The 25,000-nt window shown below is 52.0% G+C and overlaps 1 protein-coding gene across 1 annotated transcript in view; it reads left to right on the forward strand.

Moving 5' to 3' along the window:
• The window catches only part of LOC135057451 (alpha-2-macroglobulin-like protein 1), a 275,363-nt gene that overhangs the window by 248,483 nt on the left and 1,880 nt on the right, over nucleotides 1–25,000 (forward strand). The window contains exons 34-39 of the mRNA XM_063963344.1: nucleotides 3,227–3,442; nucleotides 4,025–4,134; nucleotides 10,114–10,204; nucleotides 14,864–14,932; nucleotides 19,640–19,742; nucleotides 23,914–23,955. Of these exons, the coding sequence (XP_063819414.1) occupies nucleotides 3,227–3,442; nucleotides 4,025–4,134; nucleotides 10,114–10,204; nucleotides 14,864–14,932; nucleotides 19,640–19,742; nucleotides 23,914–23,954 (630 nt within the window). The 3' untranslated portion in view covers nucleotide 23,955. The remainder of the gene's footprint in view (nucleotides 1–3,226; nucleotides 3,443–4,024; nucleotides 4,135–10,113; nucleotides 10,205–14,863; nucleotides 14,933–19,639; nucleotides 19,743–23,913; nucleotides 23,956–25,000) is intronic.

The raw sequence follows: 25,000 nt of genomic DNA on the forward strand, positions 1-25,000 counted from the left end.
TGCATCTTATTTGCACCACAGGTGCAGCGAAACACCATTCAGTCTGTACCAGAGATGCCAGGCTACAACTTTAGCGGCACACCACTCAGTCTTTACCAGAGACGCCGGGCTACAACTTTAGCGGCACACCACTCAGTCTTTACCAGAGACGCCGGGCTACAACTTTAGCGGCACACCACTAAGTCTGTACCAGAGACGCCAGGCTACAACTTTAGCGGCACACCACTCAGTCTGTACCAGAGACGCCGGGCTACAACTTTAGCGGCACACCACTCAGTCTTTACCAGAGACGCCGGGCTACAACTTTAGCGGCACACCACTCAGTCTTTACCAGAGACGCCGGGCTACAACTTTAGCGGCACACCACTAAGTCTGTACCAGAGACGCCAGGCTACAACTTTAGCGGCACACCACTCAGTCTGTACCAGAGACGCCGGGCTACAACTTTAGCGGCACACCACTCAGTCTGTACCAGAGACGCCGGGCTACAACTTTAGCGGCACACCACTCAGTCTGTACCAGAGACGCCGGGCTACAACTTTAGCTGCACACCAGTCTGTACCAGAGACGCCGGGCTGTAACTTTAGCGGCACACCACTAAGTCTGTACCAGAGACGCCAGGCTACAACTTTAGCGGCACACCACTCAGTCTGTACCAGAGACGCCGGGCTACAACTTTAGCGGCACACCACTCAGTCTGTACCAGAGACGCCGGGCTGTAACTTTAGCGGCACACCACTCAGTCTGTACCAGAGACGCCGGGCTACAACTTTAGCGGCACACCACTCAGTCTGTACCAGAGACGCCGGGCTGTAACTTTAGCGGCACAGGAATTCATTTAAAATATGTACAAAGTTGCCAATGAAGCACAGTGGAATTTTGCATAAAAAAAGCCTCGACCGCTGCGCCGTAGCACGTCATATACTGATTCAGACTCATGTTCTTGCATATGTAAAGATGAATCAGTGCAGGCCCATTAAGCAGTTTTGTTGCATCTGATTTTATAATTTGTGCGACTGAGATGCACATTCCAGTAAAAGGATGCTCGGAACAAGTCACGTTGCTGGGGACCTGGCGCGCTGAGAAGGGCTGTTTGGCACGACTGCGGTAATAGTGTATGAGGACACATCTGTAATTATGTACGTGCAGTTACCCAGAGGAATAAGACTCTCAGCTGCGTGCAGGGCCGGCGCTACCATTAGGCAGCTTTTGGCAGCTGCCTATGGGCGCCGGCACTTAGAGGGCGGCATTGAGTCACTGAGTGGAACAGAAAAAAAAAAGTATGCCTCTGAACATCCTAACAGCGGCTGCTACCACTGTGACTGTACGTCATGGCTAGCAGGCGCGCGCGCTCAGCACCTGCACTGCGCCGGCTCACTCCTAAGCTTCCAGCGCCGTCCACGGCAAGAAGCAAGGCTATAAACATAGTGGCGGCACTGGGAGTCTTTGCGGTTGTAGACGGCGCAGGCAGAAGCTGAGGCAGCGCAGTCCACAAGGGTGAGCTGGTGGCAGCTATACCTTTATAGCGTCAGTCATCCCTGAGGCGGCTTTGTCGGCTCCAGTTTAGCTGCAACAGCAGTGACAACGAAGGGGTCAGAGCGCTTCTTTGACTGACAGGGGGCGGAGCTGTCAGTTTCCCAGTCAGAGGAAGTGACTCGGCTCCTGCATGCAAGGGAGCCTATAACACCAGACCTGGCCTGAGAGAGGGAGGAGTCGGGGGAGCATTTCCTGGAAAGGAGATCATGGATAGCCATTAGCCAGCAATTTTGTAAGTACTGCAATTTGTGAGTAGGCTTAAAGACTATGGGGGTCATTCTGACCCGATCGCACGCTGCAGTTTTTCACAGTGTAGCGATCGGGTCAGAACTGCGCATGGCCGCCCATCGCTGCGCTACGATCGCCTCTGCCTGATTGACAGGCAGAGGCGGTCGATGGGCGGGAGGGGGCGAAATGGCGGTGTTTGGCCGCCGTTTCGTGGGCGTGGTCCGGCCAACGCAGGCGTGGCCGGACCGTGTGGGGAGTGGCCCGCAGCCGATGCGTGATGTCACTCGCAGCTGCTGCGGGCCGGGGAGCGATGAGTAGCTCCCAGCCAGCACGCTAAAGCTGCGATGGCCGGGAGCAACTCTTGAAGTACAAAGGCATCACCGCTGTGCGATGCCTGCACTTCTGCAGGGGAGGGGGAGCGCCGGCACTGACATGCGGGGCGGACTAGCCTTGTGCTGGCCGTCCCCCCGCATGTCTGAGTTCATGATCGTAGCTGTGCTAAATTTAGCACAGCTACGATCAACTCGGAATGACCCCCTATGGCCACTACCTGGCGCAGTGTGTATAAGGGGCTACCTGGTGCAGTGTGTATAAAAGACTCTAACTGGTGTAATATGTATAAGGGGCTCTACCTGGCACAATGTGTATAAAAGGGGCTTTACCTGGCACAATGTGTTTAAAGGGCTCTGCCTGGCGCAATGTGTATAAAAGGGGCTCTACCTGGTGTTAGGTGTATAAAAGGGGCTCTACCTGACGTAATGTGTATAAGGTTCTCTACCTGGTGCACTATGTATAAGGGGCTCTTCCTGGCGTGTATAAGGGATACTTCTGTGTGGTGTAATGTGACTGACAGACACTACTGTGTGTTGTAATGTGACTGACAGACACTACTGTGTGTTGTAATGTGAATTGGTACTTTTCTGTGGCCACTCCCCTTCTCCGTGAAGCCATGCCGCTATATTTTTGTTGCACACCTTTGGCACACACTGTCCTTGATTTCGATGGGGAAGTGGGAACGCACCAAAAGGAACGTTCGCCCTGGGCGCTACAAGGTTTAGAACTGGTCATGACTGCTATTATAGATTATGCAGCTATAATAGCAGAGACGGTTACTTATTAGAAGAGAAATCTAGTAACAAGTGCTATAGACTGTTACAGTCTAATCAATACTGCAGCTGGCAGCTTTCTGAGGAGGGAGGATGTGGGAGAAAATATCTCTTTAGTGTGGCACTGACATTTATGTTAGTGACAGGTGGTGGCTGTAGACGCTGCCACCGTGTATTGGGGCGGGGGGGGGGGGGGGCGTGGGCCAAAGATTTGCCTAGGGTGCTGAAGAATCTTGCACCGGCCCTGGCTGCGTGACTTAGGCCAAGCGTTATAGAGAAAGTGTAAATCTTCTATGTACGATCCTTATATGTGTTATAGACCCTCACACTCTGCACTTTCTTCCCGCTGTTCTCAGGACACCGTTGTCGGCATTCAGGCTATGGCAAAGTTTGCCTCCTTAACTTCCACCAAAACTGGCAGCATGGCCGTGCAGGTGACCACAGAGAGAGGGTTTCAGCTTCAGCTCCAAGTTGATAACGACAACCGACTTCTCCTGCAGAGGGCGCCACTTCCAGACATCCCCGGGGAATACACCGTGACCGCCACCGGGAGTGGGACTGTGTATATGCAGGTGCGGTGGGACAGGTTTTACTGTATCTGTCATTTCTTGGTAGGTGATAAACAGAGGGAGCTGGTTCTGTCAACCCTGGGTAGGGGAGGAGGTTGGTGGAATTCTATAGTATTAATCATTACTTCATGAGGTGACAAAGGCTAGTATTATTATTATTATTATTATTATTATTACTACTAGTACAGGGACCCTGCATATTGTGGATCAACACGGTCTACCCCTGTCCATTCCTTGCCCACTCCCTTACTAATCCACCCCCCCAGCTTTGTCACTCCCCACCCCCCTGTATGCCCTGCTGTGCCCCACCCCACCCCCCCATACCAACCTGCTTCTCTACCTCATCCAGTAACGTCCCTCTCCCCTACTCGTTCTACCCTAACCCCCTTACCTCCCATGGCTGCTTACTTACCTACCAGCAGGTCCTCCTCATCTCCTTCTTGGGTGTGACCCACCTCCGTAGTAGCGGCAGCTGTTGGAGGAGTGGTTCCCACCATATATGCATGTAGGAGGCAGGCCAAACCGTAAAGATTACTGTATAGAATATTATTATTATTATTATTTATCTTACATGTTATTACGCAGGTTGTTCAGCGCTATCATACTCCACCCACTGTCAGAAAATCTGCCTTCGACCTATCAGCACAAACTCGTTGTGTAAAAAGTGACTTAGTGGAGATCAAAGTGCAGTTCCGGTGAGTGACACAGGTAGTGGTTCCTCGTGTCTGATCAATAAATTCTCTTCTCCACAAGATCTACAGTATTACTAATACTCTTACATGCAGTAAATGCGCTCAGTGCTTCTGCAGAAAACTGGTGATGACTTTAGAATGTAAGCTCTCACGAGCAGGACCCTCTTCACTCGTGTTCTTTTCCTTTTCTTACTTTGACCATCTTCGGCTGCACCAGATCCCGCGGTTTTCTGCCACCCTGATACTTACGTTGATTTACGCACATCTGCGCATAGGTGAGGACTTAGTGGCGGAGGGGAGCGATGACAGGGAGGCATTGTGGTGTATTGTTGGTGACGTCACCTGTGGATTCCGGTAAAGAGTGATTGAGGGTGGTGCCTGCAGGCCAGGAAGCTGGTGTAATAATACAGGCTGCTGCTACAGTCGTTACTAAATCCTAGTGGACCACATGACCTTTGGTTTATCAACCACATGACACGCGCTGGCAGGGGGAGGAGCAAGGTCACTGGGACAACGCTGTCACTATCCACGTCACCATCTGTTGCCTTTAGTAACCAGGTGCTGAATGGCGTACCCAAAGCGTGGTAAGCAAAGCCAGCCCCCGTAGGGTACATTTGGGCTCCCATGTTGGGACCTTGCTCCTCCCCTTGTTGTCACTTGTCACGTGCTTGTGACGTCAGGGATCCTTTAGCCTGGTAGGATTTAGACCTAACCCTCACAGCACTTACAGTATAGTGGCCGGCAGGAGGGAGTGATCTGATGCTGCACTTGGAGAGTGGTAGGGTCTGAAGCTGGTAGTGTCAGGGACAATGCAGGCAGCTCGGCGGCATCTGAGACTGGCGGTGCGGCTCTGATTGATGAGGCTGACGCAGTGAGGCTCAGAGCGGAGTTACAGCCGGCAATGACTGTGACTGAGCGTGCACTGCTTGGCAGCCACCGCTACCCACACCCCTGCACTGGCCGGCCTTTAAGTAACGTGACGTCATGTATTATGAAGTCTCCTGCACAGCCCCCCCCGCCCGCTTTTCCTCATGCACAGTCCGGATTCTCACGCAGGACAGTGAAGAACCGGGAGGATAAGTAAGACTTGCAGCGCAGCAGGAAGCTATATTAAAAACCATGAGCCTCCTGGTGAATGTGGACAAGCCTGGGATAGCAGCAGAGTGGGGGGGGGGGGGGGGGGGGGAGTGCCTCTCCAGCAAGGTGTCTCCCGGCATTGCTAATCCCCCCCCCCCCCACCCTTACCCCAGTGACGTGCGGTGGGGTGAGGCAGGTGAGGCAGAGCCTTTCCTGTCATATTAACATTTGTACCAGAGTTCTGACTGTATAAAGTATATGAAAAATACAAAGAATATGTTAGAAATATCCTCTTTGTATTATACTAATAATATTACTGTATAAAATCTTGCAAAAAGTCTGACAGGTGTCCTGACAGCCGGCACATCAACTGCATCCCGTAAATCTGGCTCTGGTACTAGCCCGTGACTCCTGAGCCATTTACCTCACCGCACTCCCCCCCCCCCCCCCCCTCCAGGCCTCACACGGTGCACATCCCGGTGACTGAAAGCTGTGACGGGATCCAGCCTCTGGCTGAAGCTCCTGTGCCGCCCTGATGCCGCCTGCATTGTAGAGCTTCCGCTCAGACTACTCTGCACCACCACTACCCAGTGACGTCTCCCATGCAGGCCCCGCCCCCGGCACTTCCATACCTCCCAACTTTGTAAATGTGGGACCCTCCAGGCGCCGAAGGTGCCCCTGCGTCAGAAAGGAGGTTGGGCTTCAAAGAAAGGGGTGGGGCATGGTATAGCACAGTATCCTATATACTGTATACACATTGTGTACTGTGCCCGGTATAATACTGTATCCCATATATTAGAGATGAGCGGATTCGGTTCTCAGAGAACCGAACCCTACCGAACTTCACGTCTTGAGCCCGGATCCGAGTCAGGCTCGGATTTTCCCGCCTGACTCGGAAACCCGAACGCGGCAAAACGTCATCATCCCGCTGTCAGATTCTCGCGGGATTTGGATCCATATAAAGAGCCATGCATCGCGGCCATTTTCACTCCAGTCTCGGAGAGTGTAGTGAGAGGACGTTTCTCCGTCCTCCAGTGTCTGTGTGGGGGCGGGAAAGTGGGGTGGTGAATCTTGTGCTGTGTTGTGCTGTTCAGTGTAGTCACTCAGTGTATTGTGCTGCATCAGTCCAGCCAGTCACAGTGTTGGTGTTCTCTGCTGCCATATATCCAGTGTAGCTGTATAAAGTGTTGTTGTGTTGTGCTGCATCAGACCAGTGGTAGTGTCCTGTCCATCAGTCATTCCAGTAATTCCTGTGCCGCATATTGTCTCATATAACTCCCAAAAAATAATGGAGAACAAAAATTTTGAGGATAAAATAGGGAAAGATCAAGAAGAACCACTTCCTCCTAGTGCTGAAGCTGCTGCCACTAGCCATGACATAGACGATAAAATGCCATCAACGTCGTCTTCCAAGGCCGATGCCCAATGTGATAGTAGAGGGCATGTAAAATCCAAAAAGCCAAAGTTCAGTAAAAGAACCAAAAAAAGAAATTGAAAAAGAAATTGAAATGGTCTGAGGAGAAACATAAACTTGCCAATATGCCATTTACGACACGGAGTGGCAAGGAACGGCTGAGGCCCTGGCCTATGTTCATGACTAGTGGTTCAGCTTCACATGACGATGGAAGCCCTCATCCTTCCGCTAGAAAAATTAAAAGAGTTAAGCTGGAAAGAGCACAGAAAAGAACTGTGCATTCTGAGATGGTATCACAAATCCCCAAGGAGAGTCCAAGTGTGTCGGCAGTTGCGATGCCTGACCTTCCCAACACTGGACGGGAAGAGGTGGCTCCTTCCACCATTTGCACGCCCCCTGCAAGTGCTGGAAGGAGCACCCACAGTCCAGTTCCTGATATTCAAATTGAAGATGTCACTGTTGAAGTACACCAGGATGAGGATATGGGTGTTGCTGGCGCTGAGGAGGAAGTTGACGATGAGGATTCTGATGGTGATGTGGTTTGTTTAAGTCAGGCACCGGGGGAAACACCTGTTGTCCGTCTGATGAAGAAGCCCATTGTGATGCCTGGGCAAACTACCAAAAAAGCCACCTCTTCGGTGTGGAATTATTTCTCCACAAATCCGGACAATAGGTGTCAAGCTGTCTGTTGCCTCTGTCAAGCTGTAATAAGTAGGGGTAAGGATGTTAACCACCTGGGAACATCCTCCCTTATACGTCACCTGGAGCGCATTCATCAGAAGTCAGTGTCAAGTTGTGAAACTTTGGGTAAGAGCGTAAGCAGTCCACTGACACCTAAATCCCTTCTTCCTCCTGTTCCCAAGCTCCTGCAAGCCACACCACCAACTCCCTCAACGTCAACTTCCTCCTCAGTCAGGAACGTCAGTAGTCCTGCAGGCCATGTCACTGTCAAGACTGAGGATTCCTCTCCTAACCGGGATTCCTCCGTAGGATCCTTGAGTGGTATGCCTGCTGTTGCTGCCGCTGCTGTTGTTGCTGCTGGGAGTCGATCGTCATCCCATAGCGGAAGTCGGAAGACCACTTGTACTACTTCCAGTAAGCAATTGACTGTCCAATAGTCCTTTGTGAGGAAGATGAAATATCACAGCAGTCATCCTTTTGCAAAGCGGATAGCTGAGCCCTTGACAGCTATGTTGGTGTTAGACGTGTGTCCGGTATCCACCATTAGTTCAGTGGGACTTAGAGAATTGTATGAGGTACTGTGTCCCCAGTATCAAATCCCATCTAGATTCCTCTTGTCTAGGCAGGCAAAACCGAGAATGTACACAGACGTCAGAAAAAGAGTCACCAGTGTCCTACAAAATGCGGTTGTATCCAGTGTCCACTTAACCACGGACATGTGGACAAGTGGAGCAGGGCAGACTCAGGACTACATGACTGTGACAGCCCACTGGGTAGATGTATTGCCGCCCGCTGCAAGAACAGCAGCGGCGGCACCAGTAGCAGCATCTCGCAAACGCCAACTCATTCCTAGGCAGGCTACGCTATGTATCACCGCTTTCCATAAGAGGCACACAGCTGACAACCTCTTACGGAAACTGAGGAACATCATCGCACAATGGCTTACCCCAATTGGACTCTCCTGGGGATTTGTGATATCGGACAACACCACCAATATTGTGCGTGCATTACATGTGGGCAAATTCCAGCATGTCCCATGTTTTGCACATACAATTAATTTGTGGGTGCAGAATTTTTTTCAAAAATGACAGGGGTGTGCAGGAGATGCTGTCGGTGGCCAGAAAAATTGCGGGCCACTTTCGGCATTCAGCCACCACATGCCAAAGACTGGAGCGCCAGCAAACACTCCTGAACCTGCCCCGCCATCAACTGAAGCAAGAGGTGGTAACGAGGTGGAATTCAACCCTCTATATGCTTCAGAGGATGGAGGAGCAGCAAAAGGCCATTCAAGCCTATACATCCACCTACGATATAGGCAAAGGAGGGGTAATGCACCTGACTCAAGCGCAGTGGAGAATGATTTCCATCTTGTGCAAGGTTCTCCAACCCTTTGAACTTGCCACACGTGAAGTCAGTTCAGACACTGCGAGCCTGAGTCGGGTCATTCCCCTCATCAGGCTTTTGCAGAAACAGCTGGAGAAATTGATGGAGCAGCTAAGACGGAGCAATTCCGCAAAGTATGTGGGACTTGTGGATGGAGTCCTTCATTCGCTTTGCGAGGATTCAAGGGTGGTCAGACCTTTACCAGCAATTGCCTCCAGGAAGTACACAGGAACCTGTGATGGTGGATTCCAGTGGGGATGAATTAATACTCTGTGAGGAGGATGTACACAGTGAAAGGGGTGAGGAATCGGAGGATGAGGTCGTCATCTTGCCCTTTGTAGAGCCAGTTTGTGCAAGGAGAGATTGATTGCTTCTTTTTTGGTGGGGGCCCAAACAAACCAGTCATTTCAGCCACAGTCGTGTGGCAGACCCTGTGCTAAAATGATGGGTTTGTTAAAGTATGCATGTCCTGTTTATACAACATAAGAGTAAGTGGGAGGGCCTAAGGACAATTCCATCTTGCACCTCTTTTTCTTCTTTGCATCATGTGCTGTTTGGGACTAGTTTTTGAATAGTGCCATCTTGTCTGCAACTGCAGTGCCACTCCTAGATGGGCCAGGTGTTTGTGCCGCACACTTGTGTCGCTTAGCTTAGTCATACAGCCACCTCGGTTCATCTTTTAGGCCTAAAAACAATATTGTGAGGTGTTCAGGATAGACTGGAAATGAATGTTATTGAGGTTAATATTATTTATTTATTACCAGTTATTTATATAGCATACACATATTCCGCAGCGCTTTACAGATAATATTTGCCGATTCACATCAGGCCCTGCCCCAGTGGAGCTTACACTCTATATTCCCTATCACATGTACACACATTCACGCTAGGGTTAATTTTGTTGGGAGCCAATTAACCTACCAGTATATATTTGGATTGTGGGAGGAAACCGGAGTACCCGGAGGAAACCCACGCAAGTACAGGGAGAATATACAAACTCCGCACAGGTAGAGCCATGGTGGGAATTGAACCCATGACCTCAGTGCTGTAAGGCAGTAATGCTAACCATTACACCATCCATACTGCCCATAGTACAGTAGGAGCAAAATTACCCCCAAATTCTGTGATTTTAGCTGTTTTTATGTTTTTTTTTACTCATCCAGATCCAAAACCAAAACACGAAAGGGTGGTTTTGGCAAAACCAAGCCAAACCAAAACACGAAAAGTGGAATTAGAACCAAAACACAAAACACGAAAAGTGCCAGCCGCACATCTCTACTATATATATATATATATGTACAGTACCCCGCATGGTACAGAACTGTATCCTATATTGAAACATATAATAGACACATAATGTCAGACAGTAGAAGCATATTGTGTGTGGGATATATCACTCGGTGACACTGTACTCACTGTTACTGCAGGTATACGGGGACACGCCCGGCCTCTAACATGGCGCTGGTGATGGTGAATCTGATGTCTGGATTTGTTCTACATGCAGGGTGCAGAGAGACAGTAAGTTCCTATATATCATCTGTGTTCTTCTTCAGTACAAAATAACTCCTGTTACCTTTATTATTCCCTGTGTGTGGTGCAGTGTGCAGTGCTAGCATTGTCCATGTGTGTGGTGCAGTGTGCAGTGCTAGCATTGTCCATGTGTGTGTGGTGCAGTGTGCAGTGCTAGCATTGTCCATGTGTGTGGTGCAGTGTGCAGTGCTAGCATTGTCCATGTGTGTGTGTGTGTGTGGTGCAGTGTGCAGTGCTAGCATTGTCCATGTGTGTGGTGCAGTGTGCAGTGCTAGCATTGTCCATGTGTGTGGTGCAGTGTGCAGTGCTAGCATTGCCCGTGTGTGTGGTGCAGTGTGCATTGCTAGCATTGTCCATGTGTGTGGTGCAGTGTGCAGTGCTAGCATTGTCCATGTGTGTGTGTGTGGTGCAGTGTGCAGTGCTAGCATTGTCCATGTGTGTGTGTGTGGTGCAGTGTGCAGTGCTAGCATTGTCCATGTGTGTGTGTGGTGCACAGGGCCGGTTCCAGTGCGTTTTGCGGCCCGGGCGGGAAATAGGGGGCGTGGCTTCGTGCAGGGGGCGTGATCAGTTACGCCCCCTGTTCAGAGTAGCGCCGCTGAAACGCTGTGCGGTGCGCGATGACGTCATCGCGCACCGTACCTCAAAGGTCCTATCCACAAAGAGAAACTAGACGCGTAGCGTCTAGTTCCCTTCGTGGAGAGGGCCTTTGCTGTGCGGTGCGCGATGACGTCATCGCGCACCGCACAGTAAAAGTCCTCTCCATGAAGGGAAACTACGCGTCTAGTTCCCCGGGCAGCGGGATGCAGCGGGCAGCTGGGGGCAGTAGCAGAGGGCAGCTGGGGCAGTAGCGGATCTTGCTATGGTGCCTCCGGAAGGCGGCGCCGCGGGCAAAAGTCCTGCTTGCCCGTGGCAAGATCCGCTACTGGTGGTGCAATGTGCAGTGCTAGCATTGCCCGTGTGTGTGCAGTGCTAGCATTGTCCATGTGTGTGTGGTGCAGTGTGCAGTGCTAGCATTGTCCAAGTGTGTGGTGCAGTGTGCAGTGCTAGCATTGTCCATGTGTGTGTGTGGTGCAGTGTGCAGTGCTAGCATTGTCCATGTGTGTGTGTGGTGCAATGTGCAGTGCTAGCATTGCCCGTGTGTGTGTGTTGCAGTGTGCAGTGCTAGCATTGTCCATGTGTGTGTGTGTGTGTGTGGTGCAGTGCTAGCATTGTCCATGTGTGTGTGGTGCAGTGTGCAGTGCTAGCATCGGCCTGTGTGTGTGGTGCAGTGCTAGCATCGGCGTGTGTGTGTGTGTGTGTGTGTTTATGTGTGTGGTGCAGTGCTAGCATTGGCCTGTGTGTGTGGTGCAGTGTGCACTGCTAGAAACTGTCTGTGTGTGGTGCAGTGCTAGCATTGGCCTGTGTGTGTGGTGCAGTGTGCAGTGCTAGCATCGGCCTGTGTGTGTGTGTGTGTGGTGCAGTGCTAGAATTGGCCTGTGTATGTGGTGCAGTGTGCAGTGCTAGCATCGGCCTGTGTGTTGTGCAGTGTGCAGTGCTAGCATCGGCCTGTGTGTGGTGCAGTGTGCAGTGCTAGCATCGGCCTGTGTGTTGTGCAGTGTGCAGTGCTAGCATCGGCCTGTGTGTTGTGCAGTGCTAGCATCAGCCTATGGCCCTCATTCCGAGTTGATCGGTCGCAAGGCGAATTTAGCAGAGTTACACACGCTAAGCCGCCGCCTACTGGGAGTGAATCTTAGCTTCTTAAAATTGCGACCGATGTATTCGCAATATTGCGATTACTAACTACTTAGCAGTTTCAGAGTAGCTCCAGACTTACTCTGCCTGTGCGATCAGTTCAGTGCTTGTCGTTCCTGGTTGACGTCACAAACACACCCAGCGTTCGCCCAGGCACTCCCACCGTTTCTCCGGCCACTCCTGCGTTTTTTCCGGAAACGGTAGCGTTTTCAGCCACACGCCCCTGAAATGCCGTGTTTCCGCCCAGTAACACCCATTTCCTGTCAATCACATTACGATCGCCGGAGCGAAGAAAAAGCCGTGAGTAAAAATACTTTCTTCATAGTAAAGTTACTTGGCGCAGTCGCAGTGCGAACTTTGCGCATGCGTACTAAGCGGATTTTCACTGCGATGCGATGAAAAAGAACGAGCGAACAACTCGGAATGAGGGCCTATGTGTGTGGTGCAGTGTTAGCATCGGCCTGTGTGTGTGTGTGTGGGGGGGGGGGGGGGGTGCAGTGTGCAGTGCTAGCATCGGCCTGTGTGTTGTGCAGTGCAAGCATCAGCCTGTGTGTTGTGAAGTGTGCAGTGCTAGCATCGGCCTGTGTGTTGTGCAGTGTGCAGTGCTAGCATCGGCCTGTGTGTTGTGCAGTGCTAGCATCAGCCTATGTGTGTGGTGCAGTGTTAGCATCGGCCTGTGTGTGTGTGTGTGTGTGTGCGGGGGGGGGTGCAGTGTGCAGTGCTAGCATCGGCCTGTGTGTTGTGCAGTGCACGCATCAGCCTGTGTGTTGTGAAGTGTGCAGTGCTAGCATCGGCCTGTGTGTTGTGCAGTGTGCAGTGCTAGCATTGGCCTGTGTGTTGTGCAGTGTGCAGTGCTAGCATCGGCCTGTGTGTTGTGCAGTGTGCAGTGCTTGCATCGGCCTGTGTGTTGTGCAGTGCTAGCATCGGCCTGTGTGTTGTGCAGTGTGCAGTGCTAGCATCGGCCTGTGTGTTGTGCAGTGTGCAGTGCTAGCATTGGCCTGTGTGTTGTGCAGTGTGCAGTGCTAGCATCGGCCTGTGTGTTGTGCAGTGTGCAGTGCTAGCATCGGCCTGTGTGTTGTGCAGTGTGCAGTGCTAGCATCGGCCTGTGTGGTGTGCAGTGTGCAGTGCTAGCATCGGCCTGTGTGTTGTGCAGTGTGCAGTGCTAGCATCGGCCTGTGTGTTGTGCAGTGTGCAGTGCTAGCATCGGCCTGTGTGTTGTGCAGTGTGCAGTGCTAGCATCGGCCTGTGTGTTGTGCAGTGTGCAGTGCTAGCATCGGCCTGTGTGTTGTGCAGTGTGCAGTGCTAGTAAAAGCAGTATAAATGACTGTTCTTCTGCAGAAATTTTTAAGTGTGAATAATATGCAAATGCTGGTGTAAGACCCTCCCCTTGCGTACTACCGTGTGATAGACTGGGCAGACCCTGCGATGCTCATTCTGCATATCTGAGCAAAGCTCAACTGCGCTGGTGATCACTGCACCATTGGTCAGAACATAATCTCCTTGAGCTGCGCTGTCGCCTGTCGCAGAGTCTTTATTAATATATGGCCACTGTGGCTGCAGTGCTGTGAGAGAGATTCCAGCTGCATGCTGATACACATCCACGCCCCGCCCATAACACGCCCCTGACACTCCCATAACATGCCCCTGACACTCCCATAACACGCTCCTGACACTCCCATAACACGCTCCTGACACTCCCATAACACGCTCCTGACACTCCCATAACATGCCCCTGACACTCCCATAACACGCCCCTGACACTCCCATAACTTACCCCTGACACTCCCATAACACGCCCCCTGACACTCCCATAACTTACCCCTGGTACTCCCATAACACGCCCCCTGACACTCCCATAACACACCCATGACACTCCCATAACACACCCATGACACTCCCATAACACGCCCCTGACACTCCCATAACATTCCCCTGACACTCCCATAACACGCCCCCTGACACTCCCATAACACGCCTCTGACACACCTATAACATGCCCCTGACACTCCCATAACACACCCATGACACTCCCATAACACACACATGACACTCCCATAACACGCCCCTGACACTCTCATACCATTCCCCTGACACTCCCATAACACGCCCCCTGACACTCCCATAACACACCCCTGACACACCTATAACATGCCCCTGACACTCCCATAACACACCCTTGACACACCCATAACATGCCCCTGACACTCCCATAACACACCCCTGACACTCCCATAATACGCCCATGACACACCCATAATATACCCCTGACAGTCCCATAACATACCCCTGACAGTCCCATAACATTCCCCTGACACTCCTATAACATTCCCCTAACACTCCCATAACACGCCCCTGACACTCCCATAACGCACCCCTGACACTCCCATAACATTCCCGACACTCCCATAACACGCCCCTGACACTCCCATAACACACCCCTGACACTCCCATAACACACCCCTGACACGCCCCTGACACTCCCATAACACGCCCCTGACACTCCCATAACACGCCCATGACACCCGTCTTTTTGCGATAACTTTAAGTCACCTCCCGGTCTCCGCCCTGACCCGCCCATGGATCAGAGAAGCCGTCTCATGTCATAGCGATGTCCTATGCACACGCCATCACACACCTTGGCTCATGCGTGCGCAGTAAAAGGGTTTCCCACACTTTGTGCGCAGGCAGAGTACCAGAATATCGCTCATCCGCACACACATCAGCCCAACATTCACCCCCGCCTCCGGCCCAGACAGCGAATCAGGGAGAGAATATAACGCACGTCACCTAATCAGCCATTTCTCTACAACATAAAGTGTGGATTTAATATACAGTGAAACCCTCCCATACAGATCAAATATCTGTTCTCCCATAAGAGCGGACACTCCTAATTATGACGCATCTTCTACTTTACAGCTGCAGAATAATCCGCTGGTGAAACGCGTGGAGACCTCAGAGGACCAGGTGACCGTCTACATGGAGAAGGTGAGAGGATCTCACAGCGCTGTATATGGATATCAGACTGACACCTCCGGCTCATGTGTCTGTGGGGGGGGGGGGGGGGGGCAGTGATGATGTCACCAGTATGTAAGGTTAAGGGTCATAGACTGCGCTCCTTATGTGTTCTCATGGTAAGCCAGTATTGGGTATAAGGGGACCTCCCTCACCCTATACACAGATCCAGCAACATGTAGATACTCAGCGCAAGAACCTTTACCGGAATTAGGGTTAGTTTTAAAAGAGTAATATCTCAAATTGGATTAAATTCTATATAATCGTTTTATTAGTATATTCTAGCAGTGTCCCCATGTTACTGTCACAATAAATATCCTATATGTCAGCCATATATATTACCGGTAGACACACATCACATACAGTACATGAACACTGAGAAAAAGGTAAAAATATCAAAAATGTATCTTTAAAGATAAAAATACAAAACAGCAAAATTGTATATAATATAGAGAGAGTCTGGACGTATCCTCTTCCGGGAAATAACACATGGATGCACCCACGGCCCATAAAGCCGATGGCATACAGGGCACAGTAGAGAGGTTCTGCCGGCATTACAGGGTCCTGATAGCGTGCTGTCTGGGTGACAGACCCGATCTCCGCCTATAACAACGCATTTCACCCTTACATGGAAAAACACGGGTCCTTTTTCTGTGTGAAATTCCCGGGACTTCGACCCTAGAATTTACCAGGGTCGGAGTCCCGGGAATTTCTACCCAGGTTGACCCTTTCACACAGACGAAATACCCGTTTTGATCCGCAAAATTACAAGGTAGAAATTCTTGACCCAGTAAACACGACCCGTCACTGAAATGCTGGGTAAAAGCCGGGTTTTCTGCCTGAAAAGGGTATAATACCCCTTTCAGACAGAGAAAACAAACCGGTCATTTCCCGGCACAGGAAGGGTCGACCCAGAATTTTTTTCTGTCTGAAAAGGTCCAACATGGGATTTAAGAAACGGGTCTCGGTTAACAGCAGTTATTGGCTGAGCTGGCAGAGCCCTGGCTGATTGGCTGAGAAGCAGGGTCTCTCTGATTGGCTGATCAGGCGTGGCAGTGCCTGCTGGCATCTGAGGTCACAATTGTGCTGCAGGGGAGACGGAGAGAGACAGCATGGCGCACTGGAAGGAGGAGGAGATCAGGGAGCTGCTTGCTATTAGAGGGGAGGAGGAGATCTGGAAGCAGACCACTGGGACAGTGAAGAATGCCACAGTGTACACCAACATTGCCAAGATACTTACCTCAAAGGGCATAGGCCCTCATTCCGAGTTGTTTGCTAGCTGCTTTCGGTCGCAGCGCGGCAATTAGGTGAAAAAACGGCATTTGTGCGCATGCGTACAGGCCGCAGTACGCACGCGCAAAGTACTTTTACACAAAACTATGCAGTTTTACACAAGGCCGAGCGGCACTTTTCAGTCGCACTGCTGATCGGTGAGTGATTGAAAGGAAAGGGGTGTTTCTGGGTGGTAACTTGGCGTTTTCCGGGAGTGTGCTAAAAAACGCAGGCGTGTCAGATGAAAACGCAGGCGTGCCTGGAGAAACGGGGGAGTGGCTGGCCGAACGCAGGGCGTGTTTGTGACGTCAAAGCAGGAGCTAAACTGACTGAGGTGATCGCAAGATAGGAGTAAGTCTGGAGCTACTCAGAAACTACAGGAAAAGATTTACGAGCAGTTCTGCTAAGCTAAGATACACTCCCAGAGGGCGGCGGCCTAGCGTGCGCAATGCTGCTAAAAGCAGCTAGCGAGCGATCAACTCGGAATGACCCCCATTGAGCGCACGCAGCAGCAGGTAGTGAATAAACTGAAAGCTCTCAGAAAATTCTACAACAAAGTTCACGACCACAACAGGAGGAGAAGTGGTGCAGCTAGAATGGAGTGGGGTTACTGTGATCAGTGCAGTGAAGTATTTGGCAATTCTGCACTGGTTACTCCCACTGCCATTTCATCGTCCAGTTGTGCGTCCTCACGAAGCGCTACCGCGAAGAACAGCCAATCCATCCCACTGACGCCACCAATGCTGTTTGATGACATCACTGAGATCAGCGACACCGATCCGATAGCTGCCGTGGAGGGACCCAGTCACTTTAAAAAAAAATCTCTATCTTTGCATCAGCCTAATGCAGTTACTGCACAATGCGCAGGATCCCAGGAATAAAAGCCTTTGACAAAGCTGTTGTACAGGGCGGAGACGGAACATTGCGGGGGCGATGCTGCGCGAATGGGGGGAGGAGGCGGCCAAATGGGGGAGTGTTGGGGGCTTGATCATGGCGGCTGCATGACGTCACACGCAGCCGCCGCGATCCAGAACATGGCGACGGGACTCCTGTGGGTGCAGCTAAGCCATCCTCAGTTTCTGCTAACAAGCAGACATTGCGATGTGTTCACAATTTCTGCTTGTTGAACGGGGGGAGGCGCCGGTCAGCGTGTTGGGCGGTCTTGCCCAGCAATGGGCGGTCCCCTGAATGAGGCCCTATATGCAGTTTACTGTTTAACCTCTATATTTCGCTGTAACTATTTATACCCGAAATACAATTTTTTTTTATATAAATAAAAGCGATGTTTTGATATAAATAAATAATAAGGTAAATTAACAATAGATGAAAATTGACAGCAATTAAAAATGATTTCCTCAGTATACAGTAAATAATTGAGTTTAAGATCATTAAAAAAAAAACTGTCTGCATTCGGCTGAATACAGTATATAGCTATAGAGTGCGTCTATATACTACTCTACAGTAATACACAATTGATGGACTTGTGACTATACGGATTAGGCATATGGCCACCCCTTATTAATAATGTATACGGGAATTGGGGCAGACACCGTGGGAGCATCCATGTGTGATTTCCCGGAAGAGGAGACTTTGAGACTTTATACAAATTTTTTATTTGTACTTTTTATTTTTATCTTTCCACAATCAGAACAGGATAAAACCGCAGCGAGCCATTACTAGTGTCCCCGGCCTCGTACTGCCGTAGGGAACAGAATGTGACATTGGCGCCTGCTGTGATGCGCTGAGGGCCGCATTCATGTCTGTACGCAGCTGCATTCGCAGTGGCCATTTACACCTGCGTACCCACACACACAGCTAATGCGCAAGAATGCGGAACAGCAACCGCTAGGGTGGCCCTATAGCAACGCAGACTGACTGCGTCACAAGCGACACTGCCGCCATGTTACTCTACATACAGCTCACAGCAGATACAGGCCACAAAAATGTCCATGACGCGCCTGCCGCTCCCCATTACCTCCCCCAGACGTCCCTTTCTGTCAGTCACTCTGCGATACAGATCTCAGTGCGAGCGCAGTGTGATCATTACGCAGTCTGCAGGTCGTCGCTCACCAGCGCGTCCATCAGTGATTACACGCAAACATGAATTACATCCTGAAAGCGGAGGAGGGAAATGCGTCACAAACACGTGCCCCGGTGTTCCCGGAATCCTGGAATTTTCACACCGGGAATCTCTATACGTCGCACTATTCAGTCACCAGTAACCTGGAGGATTCGGAGTAACAGAGGGGCCTAATTCAGATCTGATCGCAGCAGCAAATTTGTTAGCTAATGGTCAAAACCATGTGCACTGCAGGGGAGGCAGATGTAACATGTGCAGAGAGAGTTAGATTTGGGTGGGGTGTGTTCAAAGTGAAATCTAAATTGCAGTGTAAAAATAAAGCAGCCAGTATTTACCCTGCGCATTAACACTATAACCACCCAAATCTAACTCTCTCTGCACATGTTACATCTGCCCCACCTGCACTGCACATGGTTTTTTCCCCACGAGATAATCGTAGCTGTGCTAAATTTAGCACAGCTACGATCATTCACACTGACATGTGGGGGGACGCCCAGCACAGGGCTAGTCCACCCCGCATGTCAGTGCCGCCCACCCTTCCCCCGCAGAAGTGCAAAGGTATCGCACAGCGGCGATGTTTTGCACTTCAAGAGTAGCTCCCGACCAGCGCAGCTTTAGCGTGCTGGCCGGGAGCTACTCATCGCTCCCTGGCCCGCAGCGGCTGTGTGTGACGTCACGCAGCCCCCGTGGTCCTCCCCCCAACCGTCCGGCCACGCCACTCTGACAAGCACAATTACCTGTCAGAGAACAGCGCAGCGATACCGTCACATAGGAAAGAGTCTGACAGATATAAGGATGCACAGTAAGTGAGAGTGTCACTGCATAAGTAACCCATATTTGCCTATTCTCCTGGAATGTTCGGGAGGCTCCCGAAAATCGGGTGGCCCTACCCCCCAAATAAAAAAGAATAGGTGAGTCTCCTGATAATTGCAGCGGCCGCGGATCTGGCCCCCCACTTTGTGAGTGTAGTGAGTGGTTCGGGCAGCTGATGATGTGATTCTTGCTGAATAATGCCGGCGATCTCTGCATTTTAGGGTTGGGGGCGTGCCCTCGTGCAGCTATATTTACATAGGCCCGCCCTCATCCCGCCCCCTTTGATGCATTATACCTCTGCTTCGCCACCATGCTGAGTCGCGGAGAGAGCAGCCAGGAAGTCGTGCAACTATGAAGTACCCTTGACCCAAGAGCTTACTAACCTGTCCCATTGGCTTGTCCCTTCTGTGCACCAGCATGAGAGGAGTAATCCCTCAGCGGCCATTACAGAAGGTGATATATAAGGTGTATCTGTCCTGTGTCAGGTCTCCTGTAACTCTCTCCTCTCTCCTCAGGTCACGTCTGAGCCCCAGACCCTGGAGATCCTGGCTGAGCGGAGAGTCCTAGTGACCGGCCTGAAACCCGCCATCATTAAAGTCTTAGACTATTACCTGCCAGGTAACCCGTCTCCCAGCGTCGCCCTCAGTAACCCCCTCACTGCCGAGTCACATGTACTGATGGGAAATCATCTTTCTGGGATGAAATTTAGGCACAATTTGAAATACAAATCTATTCTACAGTCCGGGTACAGCGCCGTCTGCAGATGCCGGGTACAGCGCCGTCTGCAGATGCCGGGTACAGCGCCGTCTGCAGATGCGTCAGTATCGGGGGATTGTGGTCACTGTAAGAATCACTCCGGATATCCTCATTGGTTTCTCTTATTCCCCAACTCTGTAGTAGGAGAATCACCCCATGTGACTACAGGCGTGTCCTGTGCCTCAGGGCAATTAGTGACATCACCCAATATGTCCTGTGCCTCAGGGCAATTAGTGACATCACCCATTATGTCCTGTGCCTCAGGGCAATTAGTGACATCACCCATTATGTCCTGTGCATCAGGGCAATTAGTGACATCACCCATTATGTCCTGTGCATCAGGGCATTTAGTGACATCACCCATTATGTCCTGTGCCTCAGGGCAATTAGTGACATCACCCAGCGTGTCCTGTGCCTCAGGGCAATTAGTGACATCACCCAGTGTGTCCTGTGCCTCAGAGCAATTAGAGCATAGGTGGATTGAGGGGGAGGCAATAAGGCAGTCATTAGTATGCCGCCACACTGCCGCTGTGTGATCCGTGACAAAGAGGACGTGGTCCGGCTAGAGGAGGAGGAGTGAGGTTAGAGAGGCCTCCCCTAATTTCTTCTGGCTCCTCTACCTCCTGTGTGGCTGACACTGGCTGGTGCTGAGGGGGAGGCGGTGCTGCCTTGATGATGTCACGATCTTGGCAGGGCGGATAGGAGGAGCTGCCTGCCCCTGCAGTTCCTGTGCCCTCCCAGGCTGAGACACCCAAGCCAGACACGCTGCTGTGCTGTGGGCCCATCCCCCGGACCCAACTGTAAGAAAACATGTCCATGCTCCCATCTCTGTCTCTCCATGCCCACCTCTCTCTTCCCATGTGCCCCTTCCTCTCTCTCTCTCTCAATGCCCCCTCTCTTTCTCCTCTCCTCTCGCTCCCTCCCTCCCACATGCCTCTCTCTCTCTCTCTCTCTCCCTATACCTCTCCTCTCTCCTCCTCCCTTCCCATGCCCTCTCTCCCAATGCCTTTCCTCAGTCCCTCCCCATGCTCCCTCCTCTATGTCCCTCTCCATGCACTCTCTCTTCCCATGCCCCCGTCTCTCTCCCCTAATAAACCCTCTCTCCTACCCCTCTTTCACTCCATGCTCTCTCTCTCTCTCACCATCCCACCTCTCTCTTCCCACGTGCCCCTTCCTCTCTTCATGCCTCTCTCTCTCCATGCCTTCCTCTCTTTCCCTATGCTTCTCTCTTTCCCTGAGTCTCCTTTCTCCCTCCCTCCACATGCCTCTCCTCTCTCTCTCCCCATGCTCCCCCTCTCTCATTCTCAACATGCCCCTCTCTCTCCCTCTCCATGCTGTCTCCCCCAAAGCGCCCCCTCCCTCCCCATGCCTCTCTCCATCCCCATACCTCTCCTCTCTCTCCCTCCCCATGTCTCACTTCTCTCTCCCTCACCTCTATCTCCCTCCCTCCCTCCCTCCCCCCCCTCCCCATGCCTCCCTCTATCCCCATGCCTCTCCTCTCTCTCCCTCCCCATGCATTCCCTCTCTCTCCCTCCCCATGTCTCACATCTCTCTTTCACCTCTATCGCCCTCCCTCCCCATGCCTCTCCTCTCTCTCCCTCCCCATGTCTCACATCTCTCTCCCTCACCTCTATCTCTTTCCCTTCCTCCCTCCCTCCCCATGCCTCTCTCTATCCCCATGCCTCTCCTCTCTCTCCCTCCCCATGTCTCACATCTCTCTCCCTCACCTCTATCTCTTTCCCTTCCTCCCTCCCTCCCCATGCCTCTCTCTATCCCCATGCCTCCCCTCTCTCTCCCTCCCCATGTCTCACATCTCTCTCCCTCACCTCTATCTCTTTCCCTTCCTCTCTCCCTCCCCATGCCTCTCTCTATCCCCATGCCTCTCCTCTCTCTCCCTCCCCATGTCTCACTTCTCTCTCCCTCACCTCTATCTCCCTCCCTCCCTCCCTCCCCATGCCTCCCTCTATCCCCATGCCTCTCCTCTCTCTCCCTCTCCATGTCTCACATCTCTCTCCCTCACCTCTATCTCTTTCCCTTCCTCCCTCCCTCCCTCCCTCCCCATGCCTCTCTCTATCCCCATGCCTCTCCTCTCTCTCCCTCCCCATGTCTTACTTCTCTCTCGCTCACCTCTATCGCCCTCCCTCCCCATGCCTCCCTCTATCCCCATGCCTCTCCTCTCTCTCTCCCTCCCCATGCATCCCCTCTCTCTCCCTCCCCATGTCTCACATCTCTCTTTCACCTCTATCGCCCTCCCTCCCCATGCCTCTCCTCTCTCTCCCTCCCCATGCATCCCCTCTCTCTCCCTCCCCATGTCTCACATCTCTCTCTCACCTCTATCGCCCTCCCTCCCCATGCCTCTCCCTCCCCATGTCTCACATCTCTCTCTCACCTCTATCGCCCTCCCTCCCCATGCCTCTCCTCTCTCTCCCTCCCCATGTCTCACATCTCTTTCCCTCACCTCTATCTCTTTCCCTTCCTCCCTCCCTCCCCATGCCTCTCTCTCTATCCCCATGCCTCTCCTCTCTCTTCCTCCCCATGTCTCACATCTCTCTCCCTCACCTCTATCTCTTTCCCTTCCTCTCTCCCTCCCCATGCCTCTCTCTATCCCCATGCCTCTCCTCTCTCTCCCTCCCCATGTCTCACTTCTCTCTCCCTCACCTCTATCTCCCTCCCTCCCCATGCCTCCCTCTATCCCCATGCCTCTCCTCTCTCTCCCTCCCCATGTCTCACATCTCTCTCCCTCACCTCTATCTCTTTCCCTTCCTCCCTCCCTCCCCATGCCTCTCTCTATCCCCATGCCTCTCCTCTCTCTCCCTCCCCATGTCTCACTTCTCTCTCCCTCACCTCTATTGCCCTCCCTCCCCATGCCTCCCTCTATCCCCATGCCTCTACTCTCTCTCCCTCCCCATGCATCCCCTCTCTCTCCCTCCCCATGTCTCACATCTCTCTTTCACCTCTATGGCCCTCCCTCCCCATGCCTCCCTCTATCCCCATGCCTCTCCTCTCTCTCCCTCCCCATGCATCCCCTCTCTCTCCCTCCCCATGTCTCACATCTCTTTCTCACCTCTATCGCCCTCCCTCCCCATGCCTCTCCTCTCTCTCCCTCCCCATGTCTCACATCTCTCTCTCACCTCTATCGTCCTCCCTCCCCATGCCTCTCCTCTCTCTCCCTCCCCATGTCTCACATCTCTCTCCCTCACCTCTATCTCTTTCCCTTCCTCCCTCCCTCCCCATGCCTCTCTCTATCCCCATGCCTCTCCTCTCTCTCCCTCCCCATGTCTCACATCTCTCTCCCTCACCTCTATCTCTTTCCCTTCCTCCCTCCCTCCCTCCCTCCCCATGCCTCTCTCTATCCCCATGGCATAATGTGTAAAAGGGACTCTACTGTGGTGTAACATGTATAAGAGGCTCTTCTGTGTGGTCTAATGTGAATAATGGACACTACTGTATGGTGTAATGTGAATAATGGACACTACTGTGTGGTCTAATGTGAATAATGGACACTACTGTATGGTGTAATGTGACTAGCAGACACTACTGTGCAATGTTATGTGAATTGATATTCTGGCTACGCCCCTTCCCATGAAGCCATGCCCTTTCATGTCCCACTAAGGGGCGCCAAAATATATATTCGCTTACCAAAAAAATGAGGCTCAGGCCGGCCCTGGCTGGGGGATGAGGGTGGGCTAGGTTTAGGCTGTGGGGAATGAGGGTTGGGGTTTGGCACCACCGGGGAGGGTTAGGCTATGGGGACGGGAAGGTTAGGGTCAGTCTAGGGGGGGGATAAGAATTAGGGTTAGGGGGTTGGTGTCAGTATCCCGCCCATTGGGTTGCCGCTGTCAGTATTCTGACCGACGACATCCTTAGCGCCGGGCATTGGTGGAGGCACAGAGTAATAAGGGGGCAGACAGAGCACTAGTATAGTAACCAGCCTGACATTAAGGTAGCGCACTCTGGTTATAGCGCTGTCGCTGCTCAGCTGCCGTCCTGCTGTAACCTCTGACCTGTTCTCCTTCACCGTATTCTATTTCAGATGAAGAAAAGACAATTGACTACCTGCAGACCTGCTCCTGAGGTGAGTGGGCGCTCCCTGCCGTCACTAGATCAATATCACACAATAATACACCCTGTGACCCAAGTAAGGATAGACCGCTGTCCTGTACCGGCCCATAGGGACATACATAGGGGCCGCTGTCCTGTACCAGCCCATAGGGACATACATAGGGACCGCTGTCCTGTACCGGCCCATAGGGACATACATAGGGACCGCTGTCCTGTACCAGCCCATAGGGACTTACATAGGGACCGCTGTCCTGTACCGGCCCATAGGGACTTACATAGGGACCGCTGTCCTGTACCGGCCCATAGGGACATACACAGGGACCGCTGTCCTGTACCGGCCCATAGGGATATACATAGGGACCGCTGTCCTGTACCGGCCCATAGGGACATACACAGGGACCGCTGTCCTGTACCGGCCCATAGGGATATACATAGGGACCGCTGTCCTGTACCGGCCCATAGGGACATACATAGGGGCCGCTGTCCTGTACAGGCCCATAGGGGTATACATAGGGACCGCTGTCCTGTACCGACCCATAGGGACATACATAGGGGCGGGGGCCGCTGTCCTGTACCGGCCCATAGGGGCATACATAGGGACCGTTGTCCTGTACCGGCCCATAGGGACATACATAGGGACCGCTGTCCTGTACCGGCCCATAGGGACATACATAGGGACCGCTGTCCTGTACCGGCCCATAGGGACGAACATGTGTAACCTCCACTAAGTGAGACATAACATCACAGTGTCAGTGTCTCGTACCAATATCACTTACTCACAGTAAAACAGGGAGCTCCATAGTGAGTAACTAAATACATACTGTATATTTTACAGCAGCGCACGCAGTAATCTCTAGTTTAATAGATCAGCATCACCTTTGCCTGCCACATGGGGGCGCAGTGCCCACAGATACCCAGCAACAGCAGAGCGGAGCGTTCTAGCAGTGGTATTGTGCAGTCTTTTTGAAAAGCAGCCTCCTTACTCCGATCCCCCGCAGCAGGTCCTATCCCGTATCCCTACATGCACTTACTCTATACATACACCCACTCACACTATA

Source organism: Pseudophryne corroboree, chromosome 3 (assembly GCF_028390025.1).
Source record: "Pseudophryne corroboree isolate aPseCor3 chromosome 3, aPseCor3.hap2, whole genome shotgun sequence".
Lineage (NCBI taxonomy): Eukaryota > Metazoa > Chordata > Amphibia > Anura > Myobatrachidae > Pseudophryne > Pseudophryne corroboree.